At 43.7% G+C, this 14,628-nt stretch overlaps 1 protein-coding gene, 1 long non-coding RNA gene and 2 other non-coding genes across 9 annotated transcripts; 3 read left to right on the top strand and 1 right to left on the bottom strand.

The window, feature by feature from the left end:
* The first annotated feature begins 398 nt into the window (after positions 1–398).
* Positions 399–1,567, top strand: LOC114793750 (uncharacterized). The gene is made up of 4 exons (XR_003750273.1): positions 399–533; positions 844–948; positions 1,146–1,190; positions 1,378–1,567. It is a non-coding gene; the product is annotated as an uncharacterized LOC114793750 (long non-coding RNA).
* LOC114795031 (small nucleolar RNA SNORD49) lies at positions 1,000–1,071 on the top strand. The gene has a single exon (XR_003750436.1). It is a non-coding gene; the product is annotated as a small nucleolar RNA SNORD49 (small nucleolar RNA).
* Positions 1,233–1,303, top strand: LOC114795030 (small nucleolar RNA R38). Its single transcript, XR_003750435.1, has one exon. It is a non-coding gene; the product is annotated as a small nucleolar RNA R38 (small nucleolar RNA).
* Positions 1,568–1,711: 144 nt separating the features above from the next.
* Positions 1,712–14,054, bottom strand: fbf1 (Fas binding factor 1). Of its 6 annotated transcripts, none has more exons than XM_028985882.1 (31): positions 13,999–14,054; positions 13,663–13,777; positions 13,535–13,568; positions 13,410–13,451; positions 13,236–13,314; positions 13,085–13,142; positions 12,948–12,998; positions 12,716–12,854; positions 12,558–12,635; positions 12,362–12,478; positions 11,439–11,550; positions 11,149–11,279; positions 10,958–11,051; positions 10,239–10,658; positions 9,807–9,875; positions 9,292–9,356; positions 8,834–8,895; positions 8,699–8,746; positions 7,502–7,633; positions 7,301–7,401; positions 6,624–6,830; positions 5,656–5,763; positions 5,403–5,542; positions 4,805–4,923; positions 4,538–4,660; positions 4,245–4,430; positions 3,676–3,852; positions 2,708–2,845; positions 2,243–2,342; positions 2,026–2,150; positions 1,712–1,853 (listed from the first exon to the last, which is right to left on the bottom strand). In XM_028985882.1, exons 2-31 carry the CDS (start codon positions 13,669–13,671, stop codon positions 1,782–1,784), a joined length of 3,336 nt encoding a protein of 1,111 aa, XP_028841715.1. In that variant the 5' UTR covers positions 13,672–13,777; positions 13,999–14,054; the 3' UTR covers positions 1,712–1,781. The 6 variants fall into 6 exon arrangements, 5 of the variants coding, with proteins under 5 accessions (XP_028841715.1, XP_028841717.1, XP_028841718.1 ...); XM_028985884.1 differs by having other exon boundaries at positions 7,502–7,630; XM_028985885.1 differs by having other exon boundaries at positions 9,292–9,353.
* Between the last annotated feature and the right edge of the window lie 574 nt (positions 14,055–14,628).

Genomic DNA, 14,628 nt, shown 5'->3' with positions numbered 1-14,628 from the left:
AGTACAGTACTTTACACCACGACCGATATCAACACAAAAAACAACAACAAAAAAACATATAAGAAGTTAAAAAAAACGACGAAAGGAAAATCTGAAAGGAAAACGGTCATTTGCGGGACATAAATAGATACTTTACAAAAAATTAATCACGACCGATATCAAAACAAAAACAAACAAAATATATATATAAGAAGTAAAGGAAAGGAAAATCTGGGACATAGAATAATACTTAAAAAAAAATAATCACGACCGATATCAACACACAAAAAACGTATAAGACTGAGAATCTTCACAGACATAAGTAAAAAAAATACGACGAGCTGCGCTGTAATTGGCCGAGCGTGAACCACGTGGGTTCCACGCGGGCCAGAGACGCTATATAAACGGCACGCCGGCCCGTGTCCTTTCCTTTTCCTGCCTCGTGTTCCCGTGATGCGCCTAGAGGGTTTGTAGGTTAAAAAAATAAAAATGAAACGGTTCGTCGGTGGAATGCGAGCTTTGAACGCGGAACTGCAGCACCCGCCTTGATAAAGGTACACTCGTCGTCGCTTTTTTTCCCGCTGGATTGCCGAATATGTTGCTAGTTTCGCTACCTCGCCCCTATGCTAATTTCATGCTCAGCCAGATATGTTGACTTGCGTGCACACAAGTTTGTATGACCTGTAGAGTTTTTCCATTTTGTATGAATTACGTAGTTATATGTGCAGTACGATCTTGCGAAACGTGAAATCTAGTGTATTAGCCGCACGTGGTCCACACGTGGTTCCTGCTATTGTTCTAAGCGTCCCGGAACTGTGGCTCGTGTTGCAAAACCGTTAAGTAATGCGTTCTTTCATGCAACAGGGCTGGCTGTCCATCGAACCTAAGAGAATGCTTCGAATCTGATCGTCTTAATCTGCGCCGGACGACCGACTTCTGAAAACGCTCAGACCTTTTTCACTGCAGGTCGTAAGTAACTTTTTTTTTTTTTTTTTTTCTCCACGATTTTTGCAATGAACCTTCCACGATGAAAGCGCTGAATAGGAAGTGCCGTCTGATGCGATAACTGACGATGGTACAGCGGTTCTGAGATGCGGTGCCCTGTATCTGTCTTGTGCTTCGATATTTAATTCGCCTGTGCTGACTACGCGTTGCATCTGCTTCAGGAGCCGAGGCTGCAGTGGATGCGAGGTTCGACCTCAAACGACCAGGTAACCCTTCTAAATTCTGTCGCTGGTGTAGACGTGGGTGTGACAAGCTTGTGATGAGAAGTAGTTATCCCTGTCTGAACCATTGTGTGGAGTCATGGTAACCTGAAGCTTGTTTCGGACCGGCTTCTCTACATGCTTCAGTGTAACAAACTGGTTGTAACTAAGTTTTTCTTTCTAATTTTTACAGCTGAGATCCTAATTCCTCCGTCTGCTGGAGGCCCGTCGGGCAGGAAATTGAGAGAATACCCTGTGTATTGAGCTGATTTCCTGCAGGGTTCCTACGGCGTGGAAAATTTGAAGAGCATTTTCAAGGGCTCAGTTTTGTAACATTTGAAAAATGTAAAATTCATTAAACTGACCATGAATATATAACGTGACATACACTGTCGCTGTGAAGTTATTGTACTTGTGAAGCCCAGGATGTGGTGCACACAACTTTGTTTAAGGGGAGGAAAGTCATGATTTATTTTGTCTGAGTAATTGAAGTCATGGGAATTTTGTAAAAATAAGCACCAGTGAAGTGTAAAAATGTTTGTTTTTTTTTTGTTGCATCACAATTAAAAACCAAGATAAATCCACATTGATGTCTTGTCACATGGAGTTATAAGGGGCTGTCCTCAAACTCTCCAAGAACACAGATTCTTCTTCAAGGTAGTCCCGGTCCTGAAGGACATGAAATTTGGTGTTGAGGTTAAGCATTGGGAGACATTTGCAAGTTATATACTTAAATGAACATAGAACTATGGGAACCAAACAAGCCCTTGCTTAAAATCATTTCCCAGGTAAAAAAAAAAATCCTAGCATAACCACATAATCTGGAGTCTGCTGTATGTACCTTCTCTGCAGTATGCCTGAGCAGGGCCAGTTTGGCTTGCAGTACTGGTGAAAGAGGTCTGGCAAGGTGGTCCGGGTGAGCAGAAAATGAAGATACCTGGCCACTGTCAACAACTGGTGCCAAGTCTAAAGAAAGAAAGGAGTTCAGCTAGACTGCCATTGGTCTGATGACTTAGTACTACTCAGTAACAAACCAAAAATAATTGTGTGCAACAGACCTGTGAGGATAGGGGCCACCGTCACAGGTGATGGGTTGATCGGAAAATTCTGTCTTAAACGCTCTACCTCTCTTCTGTGAAAGTTCATCCTTGTACGCTCCTGTGAACAATGAGAAACATGTATGCTCCTTTAGTGGTCTTAAAACATACTAGGTTATGCGTGTAAGTTGACTCTTACAGCTCAGTTGAGTAGATTTTATTACAGTGTAAATGAACAGCTCACAGTCTATGAAATGTCAAGCTCCATATTCTTAGACACTAAGAATGAATTAATAATGTACAAATTAGCAGTCACCATAAAGTGAACCAAGCTTAATGTAGACAGAGGTGTTGGGTTTTTAAGAAGTCTATCATTAAAGCACTATCAGAACCCTGTTTATAAAACCCAAACTGTAATTTTAGCACAAATTCAACCAGCAAACTATTTTCTATGTGGCGGTATATGTTCAGGATCTTTGGTCATGCCTGGTGAAGGTGTTGCTCCTGCTGCCTCAGCTGCTCCATCTGTGTGTGGATGCTGTGTAGCCGAGTCTGGTGCTCGGCCTCCACTTGTCGGGCGTCCTGCAGCGCCCGCTCCCCCTCCTCATACTTTTCTGCAGCAAGCTGGCGATAAGAACAGTTCCGTTTTCACTGCAGATCTGACCAAACATTTCAGAAATGTAATAAATAAATTGCAAAATGTCTTATTGATGTTATGCATATATGTAATTAGCATTTTCCATGGCAGTTATGTGAAATATGTTTTTATTCTTCAAAAGTTACATATACATATATATACACACACACACACACACACACACACACACACACACACACACACACACACACATACAGGCCAAAAGTTTGGACGCACCTTCTCATTCAATATGTTTTCTTTATTTTCATGACCATTTACGTTGGTAGATTCTCACTGAAGGCATCAAAACTATGAATGAACACATGTGGAGTTATGTACTTAACAAAAAACTTGAGAATTAACTGAAAACATGTTTTATATTCCAGTTTCTTTGCTATGATTACTGCTTTGAACACTCTTGGCGTTCTCTCGATGAGCTTCAAGAGGTCGTCACCTGAAATGGTTCTCCAACAGTCTTGAAGGAGTTCCCAGAGGTGTTTAGCACTTGTTGGCCCCTTTGCCTTCACTCTGCGGTCCAGCTCACCCCAAACCATCTGGATTGGGTTCAGGTCCGGTGACTGTGGAGGCCAGGTCTCCACTTTTTGTTAAGTACATAACTCCACATGTGTTCATTCATAGTTTTGATGCCTTCAGTGAGCATCTACCAATGTAAATGGTCATGAAAATAAAGAAAACACACTGAATGAGAAGGTGTGTCCAAACTTTTGGCCTGTACTGTATATACATACTATATATATATATCATTTCAGTAATGATTTTCCCATGACTGAATCCAAAGACTGTTTTGACCAATTACCTTGCTGAAACCTTCCACCTCCTGTGCACGGGTCTTCAGACGCAGGGCCATCCCGCTCACCTTCTCCTTCTCTCTTTCCATCTCTTCCCTCAGCCGGTCCAGGGCGTCCCTCTCGCGTGCCACAGCCTCTTCATGCTGCTTCAGCTCACCTGCTCGGAGCTTCAGCTCGGCCTGCTCCTATAGAGCCACAATATTTCACTCTCAATACTGCACACTGCCAACACGGCTGTATAGCGTTGTCTTTGATGGCACTTTTTCTTTTAATTTTGTGGCTAGCGGTTAAGGAAGCGCCCCCCCCTAATCAGAAGGTTGCCGGTTCGAATCTCGATCCACCAAGGTGCCACTGAGTAAAGTACCATCCCCACACATTGCTCCCCGGGCGCCAGTCATGCCTGCCCACTGCTCACCAAGGGTGATGGTTAAAAGAAGAGGACACATTTCGTTGTGTCACTGTGTGCTGTGCTGCAGTGTTTCACAATGACAATCACATCACTTTCATTTTCACTTTTCACTTCAAGTACTGTGACGCATTTTATATTAAATGAGTAGTTAACTGGGTTAGTGCTTACCTGTGCCATGCTTATGATGGAACCCTCACGGTGGGCGTCCCTCTCTAGGGCACGGCTGGCCTCGCGCTCTGCCCGCTCCTGGCGGAGTTTCTCCTGGGCATGGAGCTGCGACCACTCCGCCGCCAGCTTCCTCCTCTCCTCAGCGCAGCGCTGCATTACGGACTGCTGCTCTTCCAGCAAAGCAGACTGCAAAGTTTGTTTTAAAATATAAACTTATTCCAACTTAACTGAGTAAAAAAAAATTGCATGACAGAAAAAAAAAGGATACAAACATATTTCTGTTGTTTAGGTACCTTAGCTCTCTCTAGCTCCTCCCTCTCCATACTAATCTGATGGCCCATGGCCCGTCGCTCCTCCTCCAGGCCTTTCAAAGCAGACTCTGCTTTGGCCTGCTCTGCAGTGACCCTCCAGCGCTCCTACCAAAAAACAAGTCCAATCACTGTCTGACATTATCCTGCATCACCATAGTACTGGTTTACTGGTAAGATAAATCCATGTTAAATAAATAAACATAAAACTTCATACCATTTTTGGAATGTACAAAGAAATACAGTCCCTACCTTCTCCAGCTGCCTCTGCTGCTCTGCTAGCTGGGCATCCATCTTTGCAATAACCTCTTGTAGCCTCGTCCTCTCATCTGCCATGGCCCTCTGCTGTTGGTTCAGGCGATCCTGCATCACTGGGGTGGCGGACAACAACACTCGATTAGAGGATGTCAATCACAGTTAGGAGTGTGGGACTATAGGAATACTATTGGACTGTACATTTTCTACAGATTTTTGGGCTATACTCAGTCCCTTAAATAATTTCTAATGTTCAAAAAAAAAAAAACTTTTTTAAGTCCAAGGGGTGGGCCCAAACTTTTACATTTACATTTACATTTACAGCATTTATCAGACGCCCTTATCCAGAGCGACTTACAATAAGTAGTTACAGGGACAGTCTCCCTGGAGCAATTTAGGGTTAAGTGTCTTGCTCAGGGACACAATGGTAGTAAGTGGGATTCGATCCCGGGTCTTCTGGTTCATAGGCGAGTGTGTTACCCACTAGGCTACTACCACCCTTTACTTTAGTCCCTGTACCAGAAAGGATAGGATATCCCTGGATATCCCTGAATAATATCCCCAGGCAATGATTGAAAACTGGTCTGTTAGCAACCTCTGAGCTGCTCGTCTCTCTGTCGCGCTCCCAGCTCCAGTCCCTGCGCTGTCTGTTCATGTGTGCTCTCTACTCGAGATGACAGATCGCCCAGGCGACGGGAGAACTGCTCCATCTGCTCAATGACGACCGTCAGTGACCTGAGGAACCGCAGAACAGGGTGAGCTATTTAGGGCGGCCCAGTAACTGCTGAGCCATCAACTTGAAAAGCCTGAAAAACCATTGCCTGTAGTGACATTTCTGGCTCATTTACCTGGTTTGCGAGGTGGCACTAGTAACTGCATCAATCTCCTCGTCCTTCAACCTCTTCAATCTTGTTGTCTGCTCCTCGTGGTCCTTTTTCATTTCCAAAACTGACTTCCTGGTGGACGAAATGGCAGTATATACGAATCAAAATTGACTGCAAATAAATTAAAAAACAAAAATAAAACCAAATGATTATGGGGCGGAGCTGTCCGTTAAAAGGGGTGGGAGCACCAAGAGAAGCTGGAAAAATAAGGACGTGTAAGTATCTGAGTGGCTTTGGCAAGGACCAAATGATGATAATGACTGTTCATGTGTTACAACTCATTGGTTACTACCTACCAAACGTGGTCCAAGAAAAGCGAACAACTAGTCAACAACTGAATTGTGTAATATACTGCTGTTTATAGAGGGTTTCAGTAGTTAAATATGTACTGAGTAATGTATTGAAAGTGATTGTCACATGTGACACAGCACAGCATCCAGTGCACACAGTGAAATTTGGTCTCTGCATTTAACCCGGAGCAGTGGGCAGCCATGACAGTCACCCAGGGAGCAGTGAGTGGGGACAGTGCTTTGCTCAGTTGCACATCCCTGCAGGATTTTGCAATGTTACGATGGCAAAAGTGAAGTGAAAGTGATTAGTTGTCACATGTGACACAGCACAGCACCCAGTGCGCACAGTGAAATGTGGTCTCTGCATTTAACCCATCCCCTGTGGGAGCAGTGGGCAGCCATGACAGTCACCCAGGGAGCAGTGAGTGGGGATGGTGCTTTGCTCAGTGCACCTTGGCGGATCGGGATTCGAGCCAGAAAGCTTCTGATTGCGGGTCCGTTTCCTTACCCGCTAGGCCACCACTGAGCATCAAACCCTGTGAAATTTTGTCCAATTTTAGGCCATAAAAACAGTCCTTGGGAAAGCTGTGCATTTGTAAGTGGCATTTCTTCTAGTGAAGAGGGACCATGTGCTGCCCACACCTCTGCAGCTCCTTCAGCCTCTCCACCTCCCGGTCACGGTCCTGCTGACACTGGGCCAACCTGCGCTGCTGCTGGGCCTGCAGCTCTGAGCGCTCCTGCTCTGCCAGCCGCACCACCGTGGCCAGCCGCTCTGCGAGGTCCTCGTTCTCCTGTCGCATGCGGGCTTCGCGCTGCGCCGAAGATTCCTCCAGCAGCTTCACTCTAGCCCTGGGCACAGGTGGGACACCTCATGTTATAATGCACTGGGTTCTTACATATATTTACATAAGAAGTTCAATGACTTTTCGTTTACTTTAAGGCAAATTCTCTGCAATTTCTGCAATTCAAAGACTTAACTCGAGACTTGAACCAGCGACCTTCCGATTATGGGTCTGTTTTGTTACCCGGCAGGCAAACCACTGCTCATGTAAAGCTACTTTAGATACTTGACACCTGCACTAGTTTTAAACATGGTAATTGTAAATGTAGAAAAATGTTCATGTGTCAATCAGATTTTACTGACTTTTCCATAACTTTTTATGTTTATTTCATAAAGAAGGAAAGACCTGGAAAATTCTCTTTTCAAACTCTATGACTTAACCAGGTTTTTAAGGACAGTAAGAACCCTGAATGCAATAAAACTCCAATAGGTGTGCATATGAGCAGTAAAAACGGTCTGCTGGGGAGGTGCATTTTACCTGTGTGTGTTCTCCATGAGCTCCGTGTCCTGCTTGTGTCTCAGCTGCACGCTCTCCAGTAGCATCTTGTTTTCATCAAGCTCCCGCTGCAAGCTCCGGATCTAACCCAAAAATAATTACAGCACAACCCACATTTTTAAAATGGTTGCACTGCAACGGTTAACGTTAACAATGTACTAATAACTATTTGATGACTTCTACCTGTCCTTCCAGATGGATGATGCGGCTCTGTAATGAGGTCAGCTCCGCCGCCTGCTTCTCTGGGTCTTGCCGTTGCCTCTGCAAGGCCCCCATGTGCACCACTCCACCCATCCCCCAACTGCTGGACAACTGCTTTAAAACAGCGTGACAAGCATCTTTACAGCCATTGCTGATGCCTACTAATGCTAATGGGTGAAAGCGTTTGTTTAACGGGTCCAAATCACTTAATGATACTCATGGCTTTGGTTCAACTCGAGGATTGGGACATGAGATTAACACACAAGCAGAGCTCAGCAATCAAGAAATAGATTTCCCCGCTATTAACACACACCCCTGCTCACTGTGGGACGTGAAAGTAACGGGAAAAGACAAAATGCCAAAAGTTACTGCTGTACGTTTTAAGATGATTACGCATTAGCACATGCCAAATTATTCTGCACTAGCTGAAGGTGTTTAGCCAACATCCCATGTCACTTTAAGCAGCATTATTTTGCCCAGAATAGATTTTCAATCAGCCAATGAAAGTGAATTCATATCAGACATGATATATTAAAAGTATACACCATCTAGAACACTCTAGTCCTCTAACACTGGTTGCACTTTGTACCTATGATGCCCAGGTTTGGAACAGCCTTGAAGTGCTTTTAAAGACTGAGATGGAAGCGTATAACATTCTATTTCAGCCCAGTATTAGCGTAAATAATCAATTACAAAAAGTAATAATAAATATATTTATTTCCATGAATTATTTGATATTTAGAGGTTGTATTTATTTTAATTGAATTCTGTGTATTTTGTAAATACATTTTATTTTTGCCATTTTGTATGAATGCTGTGAGGTGAAAATGCAAGTGAAGACATTGCCATTGTGATGCAGAGCAACAAAATGTGTCCTCTGCATATAACCATCACCCTTAGTGAGCAGTGGGCAGCCATGACAGCAGTGTGTTGTGACGGTGCTTTGCTCAGCCTTGGCAACTTTCCAATTACGATTCCGCTTCCTTACATGCTAGACCTACCACCTTCCCTGTATTTACACTGCTTCTGTATAAATAAAGGTTTTTGAATGATGCCTTTGAACATGGAGGTTTTTTTATACAACTCATCACAAATTATAAAATTATTTGCACATGATGCAAAATCATATATACAAAATATGACTTCTGGCTCTAATAAATGATTTCTTATGGCGGATACCTGCTGCTGCAGTAAGAGCTGCTGAAGACCCTCCGTAGACAGAGAAACCTGATTTGAGCAGAAGAAGACACTTATTTAACATGTGTGACGAATATTCATGCAAAGTCTTAACAATTCATTCCCAGCTCGACCTACCTGAGGCAGGGTGGCAGGAGCAGCATTTTCTGTCGATTTCTGTTGTGGCACTGAATATAATACTGTAAATGTAAATAATGTCAATGTAATTTACAAATGTAAATAAGACAGAACATCACAGAAGAATACTTGAAATAGTTTAAAGAATATTCATCTACCTCCAGCTGCTTACTATAAAAACCCTGCATCCTGCATTCCTGGTACATACAAATTACAACAGGGAATTGCCATGTCTATTTGGGCTGGGCTGGAGAGACTGTTCTCCAGCGGCCCATCCCTTTGACTGACAGTGGCCCTGTAAGGACAAGGACTTTTGCATTTGGAGGTATGAGCGAGTGGCACATTTAGTCAAATATTAGTTCTCAATGGTCCCAGATCTCCCAGTTTAAATTCATTATTCTAGCCCTGAAGTTCACAACAGTAATGAATTGCTGATCTGTGCAATATAGATCACTTACCAAGTTTTGACTGCGGAGTGGAGTTGGAGTCACTGGAAGGAAGCTCCTGAGAACCTGGAGACCTGCTTAGAGAGGCAATAACCGACCACTCACACTCAAACAGGACATTCTGGTTGGGATACATAGGTGCAGCATGTAAGGGACAAGGACAAATATAAGATTGACTAGTTCATCAGTCAGAATCCTGGTATAAAAACGTTGATGGCCTGCATGTATGGTTTGATATTTTTTAATGTGGCACTGGCCCCCCAATACGTATAGGTATTGTTGAACCCAATCTTCACGACAGGGTTTAAATTGCCCACAATGAGGAAGTACAATGTGTGAAAATGGTCACGTCACATAAAAACACCTATTGACATGGCTGCCTTCCCTCAATGCAGTAATGCTCCAACAATATGGCAGATCAGTATGCATCAAGTGCATTCCTGTATTTTTTAGTGGTTTGTAGACACAAAATCCCGGTCTGGATCACACCATCAATATATACACCTTTTCTGGTACAGTGCGCTTACCCAAGTTCTTTTGTCAGTTCCGGCATGTCGTCCACTTTTTTCACTGCCAGTGGTGCAGATTTCCGACTGCTACGAGAACAGATAAGTGTTATTTTAAGGGTACCATGACATGAAAAATTATATTCTTACATTATTAGGAGACCACTAAGACCAGAGTATCTGAGGTTTCCCCAGGATGCGCCGTATCGATGTCTGTAGCTTTAAATGCTAATGAGGAGGAGAGAGGCGGGACGAGGAGGAGAGCGGCCTATAGTGAGTGAGCGTGCATTCACGGAAGTGATTTTTATACATATCACAATTTCTAGCCACTGCAGGACCATAGGCTAGTATTAACTTGTATTAATGTTAAATAATATCACAAAGAAAAATTTTCATGTCAGGGGACCTTAAATTTTTTGACAACAACACTGCTATTAACTGTTCTGTTCTTACCCAATAAGCGTATCCAGGTCGACTTCATCTCTGAAGCCCAGGAAGTCCTCTTCCTGTGACTTTTTTGCCTCTTTTGCCTTCTTGCGACTTAGTGCTCCGGCCAGCCAGTCATCTTCCTGGCCCTGCTTCTTCTCCTCCTCCTCCTCCACCACTGGGCTCCTATGAGCACCTCGCCCTCCCGGCCTGGAGGTTTTGGGTGAGGATGACTCCTCTGCTGGCTTGGACGAGGGAGGTACCTTGGGGCTTTCTAGTGGCACAATGCACTCTTTCTTTACTTGCATTTCATCCTCCTGTTCATCCTGTTTGAGTCCTAGCCAGTCAGCTGCAGTCCGGTGGGCTCGAGCAGAGATAGGGGTGGCTGAGGCGGAAGGCTTGGCTTTATGTTCTGGTGTGTGGATGCTTACATCCTCAGTGGAGAACCTGAAAGAGAGAGATAATAGTGGAAATGTACCTTTTAAAATAAAGAAAGTCCCCAAAGTGATGTACTCTGTGCAATGCTACCAAAACAACACTGTTGTTTTTTTTGGCACTTTTTTTTTTGGCACTTTCAACCAAAATTGCTAAATATTTCTACATGCACAATGTGTTTATGAATGTATTTCTGAGCATGTTAATGTAAGTGGTTCTAATCCCACAAGATACACGGTCAAAACGAAACCCAACATTGAATGCAACTAGTTCCCTCCGCTCTGCCATATTAAACCGTACAATGGACCTACCGGACTGACGGTCTGCGGGACTGCCTTCCCTCAGGTGTGGAGTTAAGGGTGGGCTGGTATGAGCCAAACAGGAAGTCTTCACCTGCTAATGGGTCTTTGGAGAAGGGGGGTAAATACATCCAGTCCTGTCATTTTTTTTATTTAAATCGACTAAAAGGTGTCCTCTGTAAGCGTTGGAGTAAATAAGTTACCTTTCGAAGTGGCGCCCTTCTGTTGCGCATGCTCCTTCTTCTCTCCAGTGAGGGGGCGTTCCAGCAGGCGTGGGGATGTTCCCCTCTCCAGAATCTCATCTAGTCTAGTGCGAACTCGCTGAGGGGCTTCACTGATTAAAAAAAAAACCCGTTCCTTATTTCCACAACCATTTTTTTCTTCCTTAAAGATTCATAATCGGTAAGGACACTTATAAATGGAATCAAATTAGGCTGATTCCAACTATTTGAGTGGCCCTGGTGGTAATAAATGGACAAGAATAGCACTCTACCTCTCTATTGTTGGAGCCTTTGTTTTGGGAGCGTCCCAAAATCCCATGGCATCCATCAGTTCATCCTCATCATCATCAAAGGTCAGCTCTTCACGTTTCTTTGGTGTTATAACTAAGGTAGAGAAATTGAATTATGCTAAATGTGGCCTGGGTTCTTACACTTACAAAAATACACATAACAGCATATTGGTGTCATGTCTTTTGGGCCGGAGAGTGGTTTGGGGGTGCTCTGTGTTTTGGTGCATTTCCCTTTTAGGCTGTTTGCTGGGTGGAGTTTGGGAATTGATGGTTCCGCCTACCTATTCCATCATCATCAGTCTGCCGATCAACTCATCAGACAGGAGCATTTAAGGACAACTCCAGCCGCCAGACGGGGCCCATTGTTGTGGAGCCGGAGGAGGATAGAGAGGAGAGTTTGGAGAGTTGGAGAAAAGTTAGAGAAAAGCCTGTGTTGCGTGTTAGTGTGGTCAGTGTTGTGTTACTTGTGGTTTTTCGTGCAAACTGTGTATAGTCTCCTTTTATCGTGTGTTGGTCCCCCTGTGGGTTGATGTTATGTATAACACTCTAGGATTTGGTCGGTTGTTCACTTTTCACTGTAAATAAATGCACAGTTTTTCACTTTGGCCTGGAAAGTGTGTATTCCCACCTCACACAATTCTCTACTTTGTTGTCACGTTCCCAACCCCTAGACGGGGACATGACACTGTCCACATGCATACACAGATCAGGTAGTGACTGGTAAATGTCTTGCATGGGCCAAAAGAAACCATTGCTAAAGAAAGTGGCCGCAATTGTAACAAATTGCAAATATGCCTAAAAAAAACATTTTTTATTTGAAAGTTTCATTTTAGCTCACAGCCATCCACAAAAACCCCTCAAAATATGTCGGTACATATAGATTTGATAACTGTTAACAAACTCACCTTCTTCTTTCTTGCTGACTGAGGGGGAGAGCCCCTTCTGCCCCAGAGCAATATTCTTGGCCTCTGTGTTATCCTTCTGGGAGTCTTCTAGCAGGTCATCCAAAGAGTCATCCAAATCTACACCAAAAGATGGCATTTTAACAAAAGTGTGGGGACACATTATTTCATGTTATGAAAACCCATTAGTTTATCTTACCCAAGAAGTTGAACTTCTTGTATTCCCTTCCTGTGGCAGCAGGGGCAGAACTAGGCTTCTCCTCGGGCACTAGATCTCCTGCACAGAACCCCAGAGTTCAGCTTCACATTTTAACAACCTGGCAGCATTAAGACCGCACAATACATACCCAGACGTACCTGAACCTTTCACCTTCACGTCCCCTGATTTGGATGACTCTGTCTTATGCTGCCCCGACCTTGCTCTGCTACTCTGAGCCGGGGCAGAGCTGGGCTTCTTCTTCGAGATGAAGAGTTCAGCATCCATGTCATCCAGGTCCTGTTTAAAGAAAATGGGAGAAATAAAAAAAAAAAAAAAACCAGATGCAGAAATAGGTCTCTTATCTGCCAATAAATGCTGTTGATCTCTCACCTTCATGCTCTCTAAAAGAGCCACAGGATTTGCTTCGGAGACATCAGAGGTCTGAAACAGGTAGGGAAAACAGTGATTGTGAAAAGGAGCCAAGCATATTTTTGCCCTGAAACAGTTCCTTCAGAGTCTAAACCCACCTCTTCATCCTTTGCAGCTTCTCGTGCCAGTTTGCTAAAGAAGTCATCGTCTAAAGGCCTGCTCACCAAAACATAAGGAAAACTTGATCAGATTGCGAAGATTGCTAAGCTGTACAAACACAAGACCAGGCTGAGCCGCAGTCTTCCTCACCTCTTCCCACCCTGTGAGCGCAGAGCTCCCCCATTTCTGGAGGGATCACGCGTAGCAGGTCTGGCTTTGGATGGTGCATCTGTAGCAACACAGACAATAAACACTGCAGCGAATAAAACACAAATGCACACTGATACAGCAGTATCAGTACAGCAACACACTTATCTCACATACCGTTATCATCCAATAGATCCCCGAGCAAATCATCAACTGCGCCTGAACCAAAAGAAACTGTTTTATGAGCAAGCCGCACACTTCTAAAAGGCAAATGGACACTTCCCTCTCGTTAAAGTACTCACTCTTTGCTGCCTTCTTTTTCTTCTTCGTCGCCTGCTTTGAACAAGACAAAAAAAAAAAAAACAAGGGTACGTGTAATTCTGGCCTACTTCTTTACGAAAATAATTTAAACTTGGATTGTACGACTCACCATGTTCATAAGAAACGAGTCTCGCAGTGAATCTCGGCGTCAGAATCTGACGGAAGCGTCGGCGTCGCCAAGACAACCACACATACAGCTTCGGCAGGATCAGTTTGACTTTCTCCTAAATTAAGGGCACATACTTTTTTTTAGCGATTAACTGCTAACGCTCCCTCGAAAGCTACCAATTGCTTGCTAGCTTGAGAAATGTACAGATACATAGACAGCGGTTGCGTCGAGAAACTCTAGACACATGGATTCCGCATCCGCGTAGTGCTTAATGTTTTATTCTTTTAAAAGTACCCCTTCGACGAAATAAAGCCTTGCAAGCGCAGGCGGTTTTACCTATAAATTCGATTCTTTGACTTCTCGTTACCCCTTGTCGAAACTTCCTGTTTGCTACAAAGCATTCTGGGTATTGTAGTCAGATGGGGGAACGCGTGTATTAGCCACATGTGAACACGGGATGTCGCTATAAGCAATGTTCTACTTGGCATGAAAGTCGCTGACTGGCAGTGGAACTGAACTAGTGCTACATTTACATTTCTGGTAGTTCCACCACTTTTATTTATGCATAGTGATTAAATTTCTTAAAATAAATGTTTTGGACAATTTCTGTAGAATCGATTAAAGAAGTTGCGAACACTGCTTATTGTTGGATGGATAGAGTGGAAGTCCTTCTAAAGTCCCCTAATACCTCACTACTAACTGTGTTCTCATCTATGGCCAGAGAAGTCTTCATCAAATCACTGGTTTTCCCAGTCAGGGTCTTTTTAGTGTTGGCAAGCACATTTTCTGTCCTGCTGGATAAGAGCTTCCTCGTGTCTCATATAAACAAGAGATTCTGCTCTGACATGTAAACATTTAAGGCATTTTTGCATTTTGCAGGAATGTGATGTTTTGCATATTTTTGAAGAATCATGTTGAATCCTTTGTCTTTTTTTTTGAGTGAGCCAAGCTAGATTTCTTCCTAGC

The sequence above is a fragment of the Denticeps clupeoides genome, chromosome 7 (assembly GCF_900700375.1).
Source record: "Denticeps clupeoides chromosome 7, fDenClu1.1, whole genome shotgun sequence".
Classification (NCBI taxonomy): Eukaryota; Metazoa; Chordata; class Actinopteri; order Clupeiformes; family Denticipitidae; genus Denticeps; species Denticeps clupeoides.
The sequence above is the reverse complement of the archived record's forward strand: the minus strand, read 5'-3'. Positions and strand labels throughout refer to the sequence as shown.